The 15,672-nt window shown below is 47.8% G+C and overlaps 1 protein-coding gene across 2 annotated transcripts in view; it reads left to right on the top strand.

Moving 5' to 3' along the window:
- Window positions 1–15,672, top strand: part of LOC121539250 (ryanodine receptor 3) — a 144,213-nt gene that overhangs the window by 89,260 nt on the left and 39,281 nt on the right. For both annotated transcript variants that reach the window (XM_041847602.2, XM_041847601.2), the window contains 9 exons: window positions 609–695; window positions 835–1,061; window positions 1,202–2,018; window positions 2,267–2,467; window positions 3,404–3,506; window positions 4,089–4,223; window positions 12,373–12,646; window positions 12,820–12,934; window positions 13,705–13,837. In XM_041847602.2, the coding sequence (XP_041703536.2) occupies window positions 609–695; window positions 835–1,061; window positions 1,202–2,018; window positions 2,267–2,467; window positions 3,404–3,506; window positions 4,089–4,223; window positions 12,373–12,646; window positions 12,820–12,934; window positions 13,705–13,837 (2,092 nt within the window). The remainder of the gene's footprint in view (window positions 1–608; window positions 696–834; window positions 1,062–1,201; window positions 2,019–2,266; window positions 2,468–3,403; window positions 3,507–4,088; window positions 4,224–12,372; window positions 12,647–12,819; window positions 12,935–13,704; window positions 13,838–15,672) is intronic.

Here is a 15,672-nt window from a genome sequence, read left to right as displayed (position 1 = left end):
TCTCATCATGCAGTCTGCCTCTTATCAGACCTACACCATCTACACCATCTATTTTCTAGAAACATATTATTCTGTGCTGATCTCTTCATTACTCATTGTAATAGTCACTCAGTCCTCCTGCCTCGGGCTCGGCAGCAGGGTAGGGGCTGTCTGTCCTGCCTGCCAGCTCTTAACCCAGCGTCTGGCTGTCTCTGTATGTACTCTCAAAACAGAGAACAAAATCTCCCCTTTGTAGGGCATGATCTTCTTAATTTCTCCCGTCGCAGAAACACGGTGAGCTGTTAAACTGTTCTGAGTCATCCTGCCAGCCTCTTCCCTAGTCTCTTTCAGCAACGCCTGACCTGACACCAACGCACATAGGCACTCGCACGCACACACACACACACATACTCACACATACACACACACATACTCACACACACACACCCACACACATACTCACACACACACACACATACTCTCACACACACACACACAGCGAGTCAGATAGCTACGGAACATCATGCACTTTCACTGCTTTCACTTCCAAGCTGCTCTCTCACCGTCTATTACTGCGCCTTTTCTGTCTGCAAACGTCTTATGTTAATACTGTGCTGTTTCTTATCCAGGTGGAACCCAACACAAAGCTGTTTCCTGCTGTGTTTGTGCGACCGACCAGCCCCAATCTCTTCCAGTTTGAGCTGGCCAAGATAAAGGTAGAGTAACTCGATTCCAATCACTACTATACACATACAGTTCTGACCTAAAGTGTGTTCAATCTATCACCGGTTCTACTGGTATACAATCGACTGTGCGAACCACAACGTCGCTCTGTGTGAACTCTGACCTCTGCAGAACACCATGCCTCTATCGGCTGCCATCTTTAAGAGTGAGCATAAGAACCCAGTGCCTCAGTGCCCTCCGAGGCTGGACGTCCAGACCATCAACTCAGTGCTGTGGAGCCGCATGCCCAACACCTTCCTAAAGGTGGAGACAGCCAGGGTCAGTGAGAGACACGGCTGGGTGGTGCAGTGTCTGGAGCCCCTGCAGATGCTGGCTGTGCACATACCTGAGGAGAACAGGTAGACATTTAAATGTGCTTACACAGACTGTACACACACATACAGAGACAGCACACACCCTGGTTGAGGACATAAGCGCTCCTGTATACTTCCTGTTTCTGTTTGAACATTGTACTGAACCCCATTGACCTCCCCTCCAGGTGTGTTGACATCATGGAGCTGTCTGAGCAGGGGGACCTGAGGAAGTTCCACTACCACACTCTGAAGCTCTACTGTGCCCTGTGTGCACTGGGCAATACCCGTGTAGCACACGCCCTCTGCAGCCACCTAGACCAATCCCAGCTGCTCGACACCATCGACAACCAGTATCTGTCGGGCATGCTGCGTGAGGGCTTCTACAACGTCCTGATTAGTGTTCATCTGGAGACGGCCAAGGAGGCCCGCCTCATGATGAACAACGAGTTCATCATCCCCGTCACCGCCGAGACTCGCAGTATCCGCCTGTTCTCTGATGCCTCCAAGCACCACTCTCCTCCCGGCGTGGGCCTCAGCACCTCCCTGAAGCCCCGGCTCAACTTCTACCCTCCCTGTTTCATCAGCACCAAGAGGGAGCAGCACCTGTACAGCCCCCAGATCCCCCTGGATGCCCTGAAGGAGAAGGCCATCACCATGCTGACCGAGGCCGTGCAGGGCGGTGGGCATCACATCAGAGACCCTGTAGGGGGCAGCGTAGAGTACCAGTTTGTGCCCATCCTGAGGCTGATTGGCACGCTGCTCACCATGGGCGTGCTGGGCAGTCAGGACGTCCATAAGATCCTGCTGCTCATCGACCCCAACGTGTTTGTGGAGCACCACGAGGAGGCGGCCGCCGCAGTGATGGAGGCCACGGAGAAGGAGGGGCTGACAGGTGCCGAGGAGAAGGTGGTGGAGGCTGGGGAGGAGGAGGTGGCCAAAGATGCCAAGCAGCCAATTAAAGGTCTACTGGAGAAGAGGCTGCCTGAGCCAGTCAAACGACAGGTAACATGGCCACTGAGACTGAGACACTGCTTCAGCTAGTCTTTCAATCACATGCTCTGCAAAATGCACTGACATTTATAGTCCATTCCAAAGTCACTCAACCATGTAATGTCTCTATATCAGTGCTTTCTCTTCTCATGAGTCCATTCAGATACAGTATGTGTCATTAGTGTCTGTGTGTCCAAATCCCAGATTATATTATATGTGGAGGCTTACAGATTGTCTCTGTGTGTTTTTCTCTCTCGTAGATGTGTGAGCTTCTGCACTACTTCTGTGACTGTGAGCTGAAGCATCGCATTGAGGCCATCGTGTCCTTCTCAGACAGCTTTGTCTCCAAGCTGCAGTACAACCAGAAGTTCAGGTACAACGAGCTGATGCTGGCCCTCAACATGTCTGCTGCTGTCACCGCCAAGAAGACCAAGGAGTTCCGGTCCCCTCCCCAAGAACAGGTACACGCTGAAGTAGAAATAACCTAAAATGTCCTCGTAGTTAATGATGTAGGTTATGGTGAGTTTATCATCTCCCTCCTGTAGAGTCATAGTATGAGAAAGTCACAGGCAAGCATTTTTATTCACAGACTCTCGGATGTGGCCGTAACTCTGTAATTGAGTTAGGCTTTTTGAAATGCTGCCCACTTCATCAGGACTGGGATGACTGCAGACATCTGTTTGTGTTAACCTTGTTACATTGGTATTAGATAGGAGAGTTTACACATTAACACAGAACAGGCTGCTGCTCCTAAGCGAGCGTGTGCACACATACACACTGCAACAAGGGCACATTGTTCTCATAAACCTCCAAGTGGCCCTCTGTCCGCCTCTCCACTCTAAACTAAAAAGAGAGTATTTGGGGGGAGTTATGGGAGTGTTCAGTCATTTTTCCACATTCATGGGTAATTGATTTCCTCTTTTTCCCTTTGGTTTTGTGTCATTGGGTTCTTTCATTTGTAGAGAGCACAGCTGGCCCGGAGTGACTGAGAGGCTTAGTGACCAGCTCTATAACAGTCTATCAGCTCCCCAAATATCTTTCATTTGAGCATGTCCCTTCGCTGCCCAGCCTCAAGGCTATGGGAATCCATCCCTGTCTGCTGTGTCATTGTCACTTCAGGTTTACCAGGGCTCTTTACGACCCATCCCCCCCGGCCCTGCCAGACAGGAGGGAAGGACACCTCATTCCCTCATCTCATCCACAGTACTTCAGGGTCACAGCTCCCTGCTCACTTCAGCACTTTTCACAAACTATAATGACTTTATACCTGGCTCCTTCAATCTCTATCACTGCACACAAGCTTTGTCATACTTGCTATTGCTATCTATGTATAAAGTGTGTAGGGCCATTGTATACTACATTTATGTGGTCTAAATGACAGTCTATGTGTGTTTCAGATTAACATGCTGTTGAACTTCAGTACGGGGGAGGACTGCCCGTGTCCAGAAGACATTCAGGAGGAGCTCTATGACTTCCACAACGAGCTGCGGCTCCACTGTGGTAAAGAACACCATCAGGCTTTATATGACCATTCTGGACCTGGAGATCACATGGCCTGAGGGGGAAAATGATACCGTAGAGATGAGCTGTGGAATTAATTGAAAACAAAAATGCCAGCATTGCAGATGTAATTACTTACAGCAAAGTGGACACAATGCTTGTCCAAGTAGGCCTGGAGAAAACATACACAACAAGTTACTGGGGGATATTGTATTAGAGCTTCCTGTGTGTTTCTCTGCAAAATGGAAGGCTTCTCTATATCTGCAGATGTCTTATAGTTCACTGCCTCTCCAGATTGCTATGCCGTCTGAATGTTTTGCTAAATAATTAAAGAGTTTGTCCTGGGGGGATACTATACCAATGTAATGTATTCTACAGTCATGCTGCACTACTCTGACCTAAAGCAGCACCTTAGAATGGTGACTGCAGGGAAATAAAAAGGAAAGACACAGAGGAAAAAATAACAGTAGCAAAAGAAAACCTGTGATACGCCTGAAATATGTTGCTAGATTGACCCCTAGGAAACAATATTTGTCCAGGAGTGGGATATTGGTTTTATTTCTGTGCTGTGTGTTTGTGTAGGAATCCCTATGGAGGAAGATGATGAGGAGCAGGACACGTCTATTAAAGGTCGTCTGCTGGCCCTGGTCTACAAGATCAAAGGTCAACCTCTGAAGACTGAAGAGGAGCCCACAGAGCAGGAACAACAAGCGCCCTGTAAGACTATTACTATTATTTCTATAACTATGTCAGAGCCAGCAAACATGAACTGGTGACTCTGAAATCCACCTCATTCCTGTAGTCCCTGAATATAATACAGTCTCTCAGTAATAACATGTGTTCCTAATGGACTCCTTGTTGAAGGTTATCCTATTTTTATCCAGAACAAGTCATTGTTTACTCTCTTTGGCTAACATAGGTGGATGGGAAAATTGAAAGGACCAGGGTAGCAGCTGAGTAGTGATGCTGGCACACAAGCCCTGTTCCATTTGTCTGGCATGTAGCACAGACACCCAGTTGCAGCCATTTCAATTTCAATGTCTTTTTCAATGTTATTATGGGAAAACAGAGCCAGTAGAGGATTGGCTACTCCGCTTGGCAGTGTGGGGCATCTTCACTCAGTCCTCCTGCTCTTCTGCAGAGAGAATGGAGAAAAACACTGCACTGAGTTAACTCAGGCTTCTTCATCCTGATCTTACACACACAGACACACACATACAGGCACTCTTAAAGTACAATGCAATGTCAGAGGCTACTAATGAATTCACTGATTGGCCGTTAATCACTTTCCTCCCTCCCTGTCCTTCAGGACAAACCACTGTCACAACACTGTTTCACTATAGCAGAATCCTTTATATTATCAGAACAGTTCTACAAATTTTATTGAAACCTTTTTCCAATTGTGGTCCTCTGTAGCTCAATTGGTAGAGCATGGCGCTTGTAACGCCAGGGTAGTGGGTTCGATCCCCGGGACCACCCATACGTAAAAATGTATGCACACATGACTGTAAGTCGCTTTGGATAAAAGCGTCTGCTAAATGGCATATTATTAAGACAATAAACAAATCAATAAAATGAAAGTCTCTCTTGAGTTCAGCAGCCTCTCTGTATCCAGCACAGGAGGTTGGTGTCACCTTAATTAGGGAGGATGGGCTTGTGGTAATGGCTGGAGCGGAATAGGTGGAATGGATCAAATACATCAAACACGTGGTTGATATCATTCCATTCGCTCCGTTTCAGCCATTATTGTGAGCCGTCCTTCCCTCAGCAGCCTCCTGTGATATGTATCCAGGATGGGCTACAATTGCAGTTGAGATCAGTAAATTAAGTTTTCAGTCAAAGGAAAACATGTTTGCACTCTTCCTGACCCCAAACCAACATGGGTACACCACACTGCCTATAATAAGAGTGCTGCTTGCATGGACAAGTGCCCAAATTGCGGAGGGTAAATTTGGGCTGGAATATGCACCAGTGAATGCAGAGAGTGAAAGGCAATCTGTCCCCAGACTGTTAGACTGACCCCGATGTGGACCTTATGAGATTCCACTATTGATCTCACAAGAGAGAGGACATGAAAATAGACGTTGTGTATTTCTACTAAAATACTTGTTTGGCTTTTTTTTTTGCCCATGTTGGCTGTTTTCTTCAGACATGATTGATTCTAACTGTGCTGTGTAACGGCAGACTGGGTACAGGGTTCCACTGCTACTTCTATTACCTCTGAATGAATTAGGAGTGTGGAGGAGGGAGTGGAGAAGAAGCTGAAGCATGAATAAAGGAAACGGTGCACTGCAGTGATCGGATACATCTACTTCAGTGTATAGACCACTCTCTCTGTTTCCTCTTGATAGAACTTCCAAAATGCCCAGAGGTGTTGTTTTGGAGAAGTCCCACTAATCATCTCCTACCAGATACTCTACCCCCCCCCCCCACCCCAGCCCACAGAAAGGCCTAATTCAGCAGTGACCCAAGCTCTCCTCTGCAGCGCCCCTGTCCTCATCGCTGAAGGGTCCAATTACATTTAGCCAGGCGTTTTATGGGCCCTCTGCAGCCCCCGTCCCTACACCTGTTTCTCTCCCCCAGGTACTGTAGCAACGCAGCAATGCAATCCCCTCTAATTGGTGTGCTCCTGGTCAATAGTGGGGCACATAAAAGCCTTATTTACTGCTACGTGAGAGTGCCCCCCCCCCCGCCCCCCTCCCCAGGGTCCCCTGTCATATAATCTCCCCCATGGGACCCTGGGAATACAGCAGGGGCCCTGAAGTCCACCAAACTCCCTGACTTAGTATTATCTGACACATTCATTTATTGGTGCTAAATGATTTGCTTACTGTCGATTCAGGCTCTGTGAGCTGTAGTGTGAGCTGTAGTGTGAGCTGTGGTGTGAGCTGTAGTGTGAGCTGTGGTGTAAGCTGTAGTGTGAGCTGTAGTGTGAGTTGTGGTGTGAGTTGTGGTGTGAGCTGTGGTGTGAGCTGTAGTGTGAGCTCTGGTGTGAGCTGTAGTGTGAGCTGTAGTGTGAGTTGTGGTGTGAGCTGTGGTGTGAGCTGTAGTGTGAGCTGTAGTGTGAGCTGTAGTGTGAGTTGTGGTGTGAGTTGTGGTGTGAGCTGTGGTGTGAGCTGTAGTGTGAGCTCTGGTGTGAGCTGTAGTGTGAGCTGTAGTGTGAGTTGTGGTGTGAGCTGTGGTGTGAGCTGTAGTGTGAGTTGTGGTATGAGCTGTAGTGTGAGCTGTAGTGTGAGCTGTAGTGTGAGCTGTAGTGTGAGCTGTGGTGTGAGCTGTGGTGTGAGCTGTGGTGTGAGCTGTGGTGTGAGCTGTAGTGTGAGCTGTGGTGTGAGCTGTAGTGTGAGCTGTAGTGTGAGTTGTGGTGTGAGCTGTGGTGTGAGCTGTGGTATGAGCTGTAGTGTGAGCTGTAGTGTGAGTTGTGGTGTGAGCTGTGGTGTGAGCTGTAGTGTGAGCTGTGGTGTGAGCTGTAGTGTGAGCTGTGGTGTGAGTTGTGGTGTGAGCTGTAGTGTGAGTTGTGGTGTGAGCTGTGGTGTGAGCTGTGGTATGAGCTGTAGTGTGAGCTGTAGTGTGAGCTGTAGTGTGAGCTGTAGTGTGAGCTGTGGTGTGAGCTGTAGTGTGAGCTGTGGTGTGAGCTGTAGTGTGAGCTGTAGTGTGAGTTGTGGTGTGAGCTGTGGTGTGAGCTGTGGTATGAGCTGTAGTGTGAGCTGTAGTGTGAGCTGTAGTGTGAGTTGTGGTGTGAGCTGTAGTGTGAGCTGTGGTGTGAGCTGTAGTGTGAGCTGTGGTGTGAGCTGTAGTGTGAGCTGTGGTGTGAGCTGTAGTGTGAGCTGTAGTGTGAGCTGTGGTGTGAGCTGTATTGTGAGCTGTAGTGTGAGTTGTAGTGTGAGCTGTGGTGTGAGCTGTAGTGTGAGCTGTGGTGTGAGCTGTGGTGTGAGCTCTAGTGTGAGCTGTAGTGTGAGTTGTGGTGTGAGCTGTGGTGTGAGCTGTGGTGTGAGCTGTGGTGTGAGCTGTAGTGTGAGCTGTAGTGTGAGCTGTAGTGTGAGCTGTAGTGTGAGCTGTGGTGTGAGCTGTAGTGTGAGCTGTGGTGTGAGCTGTAGTGTGAGCTGTAGTGTGAGCTGTGGTGTGAGCTGTAGTGTGAGCTGTAGTGTGAGCTGTAGTGTGAGCTGTGGTGTGAGCTGTAGTGTGAGCTGTAGTGTGAGCTGTAGTGTGAGCTGTGGTGTGAGCTGTAGTGTGAGCTGTAGTGTGAGCTGTAGTGTGAGCTGTGGTGTGAGCTGTGGTGTGAGCTGTGGTGTGAGCTGTAGTGTGAGCTGTAGTGTGAGTTGTGGTGTGAGCTGTGGTGTGAGTTCTGGTGTGAGCTGTAGTGTGAGCTGTAGTGTGAGTTGTAGTGTGAGCTGTAGTGTGAGTTGTAGTGTGAGCTCTAGTGTGAGCTGTGGTGTGAGCTGTGGTGTGAGCTGTAGTGTGAGTTGTGGTATGAGCTGTGGTGTGAGTTGTGGTGTGAGCTGTAGTGTGAGTTGTGGTGTGAGCTGTGGTGTGAGCTGTAGTGTGAGCTGTAGTGTGAGCTGTGGTGTGAGCTGTAGTGTGAGTTGTGGTGTGAGCTGTGGTGTGAGCTGTAGTGTGAGCTGTAGTGTGAGCTGTGGTGTGAGATAGTGAGGAGTTTCGCTCCACTGGGCCTGCCGGCGTTCGTTCATCAGAGGTTTTGTCATTCCTGGCAGCTGAGATGCGTACGTGTCTGTATGTGATGAGAGAGAGGCGTTATGCTCTGTGTAGCTGGAGAAAGAGAAATGTTGTTACTGGTTTAGGAGAACGCCTGCTCTTCTTGCTCTGCCATGTCCCACTGGTGCTGGGATTGGTTACTGCTGACTGAGGCATTCTGTTGCCCCACCCCTGCCCCCCGACAGTGATGATTGACAGCCCAGTGTTGAGAGTTTTACTCTGTGGAGTACAAGCCAAGCCAATCAACCAACCAGCAGAAACAGAGACCTAAAAACACAGCCTTCTGATTGCTCTGCTTTAAAACAACTGTTATTGATTGCATGTAAATTGTCCCTTCCCCACGGCTCTGAATTGGTTACTGTTCTCCCTCTGGCGAGGCTACCTAACCTTGGAAGACAGACACACACACACACACACACACACACACGCACACACACACACACACACACACACACACACACACACACACACACACACACACACACACACACACACACACACACACACACACACACACACGCACACACACACACCACCACCACCACTATAAACTGCCATCCACTGCCACAGGCATATTGATCTGGTTTTAATGAAGCCTTAAGGGTTCCCTTCATATGAGCAAACAAAAGACTCAGTTGTCCAGGAGAGGCAGCAGAATATGGTACAGTACTATTAATACCTCTTACTCTCCCAGTGAGTCACATTTTTACATAATAAAGCTTCGATTCCGCTCCACTGAGAATGTGCTATTGTCTTTTAATGAATGAACTAGCAAAAGTTTCTTTACAAATCACGGAAAACAATGACATTGACATTGCTCACACAATTCATTACCTTTTCTTTTGAGAAGAGACTTGATGCTGTGTGATGCATAGACAGAGTTCTGCTTTTAGCTGACTGGAGCCTTGTTAAGGCAGGAAGAAAGAGAGAGAGAGAGCTGCATCTAATTCAAGGTCTTATTTGCATCACTTAGCCAGGTTCTGAATTGAGTCTTTGAATGACTTCCCTTTTATCACTCTTGCATAGTGACAAGTAGGATCAGCTAGTCAAGTGCAGTCTCTTTAACAGCAGTGTGATAGGGCTTTGTGAGCAGTGCAGGGCTGCTACTGAAGGGTCTGAAGCGCCCCGCTCTGTCTCTCAGGCGACCTCTATAGGTGGAGAGGGTCATTCTCTGTTCTGTTCTGTGTACATAATGACACGCAGGCACTTTGCCATCAATATGTATACCTACAAGCAATGTTCCCTCTAATTTTTTTCAGCACTGAGCAGATTTCAGGTCTGCTGATTGCAAACTTGAACATTGTGAAAATTCTGTGCATCTTCCAGCTCGCGTTTACTGTGAACACTGAGGCTGTACCCGCTTTAAGTTACAGTTTTAACAGTGGCCATGTAGGCTACTGTGGCTATTTGATCATAATGTAGGCCTACCAGAGTGGCCTACCATCAAAAACAATGGAGAAAATGCATCCCATAATATTTTAACATGGAAATAGCTGTTCTATCATTCATCCTACAGTAGCAGCCAATGCGTGGTGTTCAATGTAGGCCTACATTCCATGTGACTTTTGCCAAAAAAAAAAAAACATGCAGGGCTTGACATTAACCTGTTTATCCACTTGTCCTTCAGACAAGAAGGTGACTGAAAATGTTGTTGTGTTGTTTGATGCAAGAAACCACTTTACAAAATAAAATGCATTTTTATTCTCATACCATTATTACAGAGAATCAGACAAATTATACTACCCTCTGCCTATTGGCTACTTAGCTTATTCAAGCCTGTCTCAAAATGCCCCTTTAAAACAAAAACAAAAAGCTCTTTACCTGACTCGCTTTTCAAAGATGTCTAGAAATGTATAGCACTTTTTGTGCTCTTGTAGGAAGCTATAACTCCCCTATTGCTGACTACAAATTATCTATAACTGGGCTAATAACTCACTAACTAGCAAAGGATATTAACAAAATGTGCACACGTGGCTACATGCAGCTCTCGCTTTGATCTCAAAACAAGCACATCTACTCACGACCGCTCATGCTGTAAACACAGTCCAGTTCAAAGTAAATGGCACAGATCCATATATGGCAAATGGTTTATTTGCATATAAGCCTACTGCAGCTCTGATTGTTTATGCCGCACCAGTCTGTGTAGAGTACGGGCTGAGTAGTACGTGTCAATGCAATAGAGTCCTGCTCCGATGTGTTCTGCCTACAACAAAATCTCTTGCATAGTTTGTTTTGTTCCGATATGTTGCATTGAAAGTGGCTAATATTGCATTGATTCGATCACAATTGCCACAGTAAAGGGAAACGTTGATAGTGTTAACAGGGAAAACACTAGAACAGTGGTCACCAACCTTTTCCTTGTCAAGATCACTTTAAGTGTCACGATCGTTATAAGATGAAGCGGACCAAGGCGCAGCGTTATAGGCGTACATACTTTATTAAATGTACAACACGAACCAAAACAACAAAGCAAACGATACGTGAAGTCCTAGGTTAAACAACAAACCTTACGGATCAAGATCCCACAAAATAACAGTGCCAAACAGGCTGCCTAATATGGTCCCCAATCAGAGACAACAAGCTACAGCTGCCTCTGATTGGGAACCACCCTGGCCAACATAGATATACATGAACTAGAACACAAACCTAGATAACTAAACAATAGAAAATCCACACCCTGGCTCAACATTTAATAGTCCCCAGAGCCAGGGCGTGACATTAAGTCAAAATGCAAGCCGAGATCTACCGCTCAGGGTTTTTTTTTTACATGACTTAAAAAACGTAAGCTTATGCAACATTAACCAATTGAAAACAGTACTGTAGCAATGAGGTTTGTGCAGTAAGCTATAGGCCCAATACATTATCACCGCATATTGTCTTTGCTTGAATTGCCATGCATTGTTGTTTGGGACGTTGTTTTACATTATATTTCAAAGTTTGACGTAGGCTATATGATCACACCGGTAATAGATCCATTGTTGTATTACTTGTGAAGCACAGCTGAGTGAGAATACATTTAAATAATTTGCTTTTTCTTTTTCTTTTTCTGGGTTGATGGTGCCTGCATCTGATGGTCAGTCTCAGCGGAGGGATATTGAGAGGCGGACCCTCTATCTGCTGCTCTCTCCCCCCGCTCTCCCTTTCCTCCACTGATACTACTGACCAAAAAGGCACACCGTCTGCCATGCACAAATTCATGTTGTTACTCCTATGAACAGAGAAAGTGAAATATTCCTTGATTTAAAAAAAGACCCAAGCAGCTAATAATAACAACAACGCAAGCCTATAGATACACTTTGCTACTAATTCATTACTGCTGCAGTGCTTGTTGTAGGAAGAAGGCGCATTTGTTGAATACAAGGTGGTGACAGTGCTGAGACAGGACTTAAACATGAACTCATAAAAACAGCATATTTTTGCTGTAGTCGTTGACAGTCTCTCTCTAGTCATGGTTTTAAAAGTTTTGACATCTCACAGTATCAACTTTGCTGTAGCTTTCTTTTATGCCTGTTACGTTACTGCAGACACGATCATCTGAGCCATCCAATTGGCCAGCGGTAGGCCTATAGTGCACTTGATTTGCTCTCTGGGCCCGCCTGGAATGCAGCGTTTGTACCTTCAGACACATGAAATGGTTGAAAATGGCAACAGTTGGCCTACACGGCGCTCAGGGCAGCTGAATCGGATGCACCTACAGCACGAGACAAATAAAAAAAAAATAGGAACAGAAGGCTTTATCGTTGGGTTTTTTACAGAAATGTTTGGCGATCAACTAGGAATGTGTTGGAGATCAACCAGTCGATCGCGATCGACCGGTTGGTGGCCACTGTTCTAGAAAGTTGAGTGAAGTTCAATCTCATGCTTCTCTCTGTGGGATGATATTTCTGCGCGGCAGTCCTGGGGAGGCAGTCTCGCGGCTACTGCGCTTAGAGGGAACATTGCCTACAAGTCTCTTTGAAAAGGCTCATTTCCCACACACTAGTTCCATCTACTGTACTACCGTAGACTGGTCTTGTTTTTACCACTATTATGTTATGACTTCTTACTATACCACTATATGACAAAGGTTACAAAAAGTGTGGCTATGCAGTACATATCCTAACCGTGTAAAGAGTGGGAGATAACTAGGTTCTGCTGTCTGTTCCCTGGTCTCTAGCCAACCTGAAGGAGTTGATCTCCCAGACCATGGTGAGCTGGGCTCAGGAGTGCCACATCCAGGACCCGGAGCTGGTTAGAGTGATGTTCAGCCTGCTGAGGAGACAGTATGACAGCATTGGAGAGCTGCTCCGGGCCATGAGGAAAAGCTACACTATCAGTGCTGCCTCTATACAGGACACCATCAACCTGCTGGCCTCTCTGGGTCAGATCAGATCACTGTTGTCCGTACGCATGGGCAAGGAGGAGGAGAAACTCATGATCGACGGACTGGGGTAGGTTACATGTCAGTGACACAGTCTACTGCACGAACATACATAGTCTGATAACCAGGGAACTTTAAAGTACCAAGGCTTTTGTTAATTTCAGATACAATTATGATCCCGATCACTGTTCCAAGTATTATTTGACCTGTTCTGAGTATTCTGTGTTTTGTATTTCCATCCAGTGACATCATGAACAATAAGATATTCTACCAGCACCCCAACCTGATGCGTGTTCTAGGCATGCATGAGACGGTGATGGAGGTGATGGTCAACGTGCTGGGAGGAGGCAAGTCCCAGGTACAGTTCAGTACTGCTACTGATGATAGAGGTGTATCACAGCATCCATGACAGTTGTTGATGAGAGATTCAAGTAGCACTGTGTGGCTACTGGGTAGGCGTCAGATGCAGCATAACACAACACTATGGCCAATCACAGGGAATTACTTTAATAAACAAACTTGAGAATAAATATTGGTTGTATGCAGGATGTGAAAAACTGGTTTTCCAGAGCTCCAATGTGTATGTGATATAAACCAAGGCAAGGGAGGCTGTACTGCATGTAGAAGGGAGGCTGAGTGTGTGTTTGGGAAAGGAGGGGAGGGCAGTAATAAATACACCACAGCAGGTGGTTATTCTCCCAGGCTGACAGCTCTCTACCATGACACTGGGGTATAGAGCCCGGGCCGGGGATGGAGGGAGGACAGAGGGGGGTCGGCATGGCATGGCATGGCAGGCCTTTTTAGGCATTCATTAGTGAAGGGGATTTATAGCAACACGCCTTGAGGAAGCCAAATAGTCACTAGACCCAACACAAGCCCAGAATAAAGTGATACTGTAACTGTACCCTCCTGTCTGCCTGTCTGTCTGTCTCTTTTTGATGATCACATGAGTTAAGCTTGTGTTTATCTTTCAGGTCTTTTATTTTCAACAGTTTAACTACTACTAGTTTTAAGTTTGATCTACTAATAATATGCATAGCCATCAGAATGTCAGCTGAGTCTCAGTTTTATAGTGCTAGTTGTACAGGTTGTGCCTCATTAACCCTAGTCCCTGTGTTTTCCTCTCAGGAGATAGCTTTCCCCAAGATGGTGGCCAGCTGCTGTCGCTTCCTGTGTTACTTCTGCAGGATCAGTCGTCAGAACCAGAAGGCCATGTTTGACCACCTCAGCTACCTTCTGGAGAACAGCAGCGTGGGCCTGGGTAAGTATACTGCTCCTGGTAGAGCTGGGCCTGGGGGTAGATTGCTCCTGGTAGAGCTGGGCTTGGGGGTACACTGCTCCTGGTAGAGCTGGGGCTGGGGGTACACTGCTCCTGGTAGAGCTGGGCCTGGGGGTACACTGCTCCTGGTAGAGCTGGGCCTGGGGGTACACTGCTCCTGGTAGAGCTGGGCCTGGGGGTAGACTGTTCCTGGTAGAGCTGGGGCTGGGGGTACACTGCTCCTGGTAGAGCTGGGCCTGGGGGTACACTGCTCCTGGTAGAGCTGGGCCTGGGGACATACTTCTCCTGGTAGAGCTGGGCCTGGATGTACACTGCTCCTGGTAGAGCTGGGCCTGGAGGTACACTGCTCCTGATAGAGCTGGGCCTGGGGGTAGACTGCTCCTGATAGAGCTGGGCCTGGGGGTAGACTGCTCCTGGTAGAGCTGGGCCTGGGGGTAGACTGCTCCTGGTAGAGCTGGGCCTGGGGATAGACTGCTCCTGGTAGAGCTGGGCCTGGGGTTAGACTGCTCCTGGTAGAGCTGGGGCTGGGGGTAGACTGCTCCTGGTAGAGCTGGGGCTGGGGGTAGACTGCTCCTGGTAGAGCTGGGGCTGGGGGTAGACTGCTCCTGGTAGAGCTGGGGCTGGGGGTAGACTGCACCTGGTAGAGCTGGGCCTGGGGGTAGACTGCTCCTGGTAGAGCTGGGGCTGGGGGTAGTCTGCTCCTGGTAGAGCTGGGGCTGGGGATAGACTGCTCCTGGTAGAGCTGGGGCTGGGGGTAGACTGCTCCTGGTAGAGCTGGGCCTGGGGGTAGACTGCTCCTGGTAGAGCTGGGGCTGGGGGTAGTCTGCTCCTGGTAGAGCTGGGGCTGGGGGTAGACTGCTCCTGGTAGAGCTGGGCCTGGGGGTAGACTGCTCCTGGTAGAGCTGGGGCTGGGGGTACACTTGCTAGGGGTTGATGGGAATCACATGCTCAGTACACTACACCCCTGAGTTGATGGAGAGTCTCTGACATAGGAAAATAACATGCTATATCCAGCGTCTCTTACTTCCTATTGCTCATACTCTAGTTACACTGGGTGTGACGGCATCTCTGATGCTGTTCTCATTGTTATGGACCATAATTTAATTGGGGCCTCACGTTAGGTCCTTGAGCTGTGAGTCTGCAAACATTAGACACACACCTGAGATTAGGTGTGTGTGTGTGTGTGTGTGTGTGTGTGTGTGTGTGTGTGTGTGTGTGTGTGTGTGTGTGTGTGTGTGTGTGTGTGTGTGTGTGTGTGTGTGTGTGTGTGTGTGTGTGTGTGCGTGCGTGTGTGTGTGTGGTTGGTCAGTTGGTCGTGTTGAGAATTCATCAGGGGAGAGGGTGAGTCATCGTACAGGAGAGGTTGTGTCACAGTCACTCTTTGAACACCCTGCTGTGGCAGAGAGAAAGAGAGAGTGGTTCTCTCCTGGATTAACTCTCTCACACACACTCACACACACACACACACACACACACACACACACACACACACAGAGAGAATAGTCCAAAGGCAAGGGACAATGTAGTCTTCTCGACCCATATACATTATACATTATTGCACCTACAGTATATTGGACAAAGCCTTTGAGTGTGATTTTAGCCTGAACCAATCATTTCTGTTTATGAAAACAAAGATGAAACAATAGAAGGTATGAGTAAATGCTACAAATAGGAGCTGGAAACTTTGGTTTAGATCAGTATCACTCAGCTGTTGACAGATTAACAGTTTGACAGTCCAATCAGAGTCTGGTCCTGGTTCGTCATGAGAGTGTAATGCTGCCCCCTGCTGTTGGCTTTAGGTTACTCCCACTACCTCC

This window comes from Coregonus clupeaformis, chromosome 25 (assembly GCF_020615455.1).
Source record: "Coregonus clupeaformis isolate EN_2021a chromosome 25, ASM2061545v1, whole genome shotgun sequence".
Lineage (NCBI taxonomy): Eukaryota > Metazoa > Chordata > Actinopteri > Salmoniformes > Salmonidae > Coregonus > Coregonus clupeaformis.
Note: the sequence above shows the minus strand (reverse complement) of the source record. Positions and strands in the feature narration are given on the sequence as shown.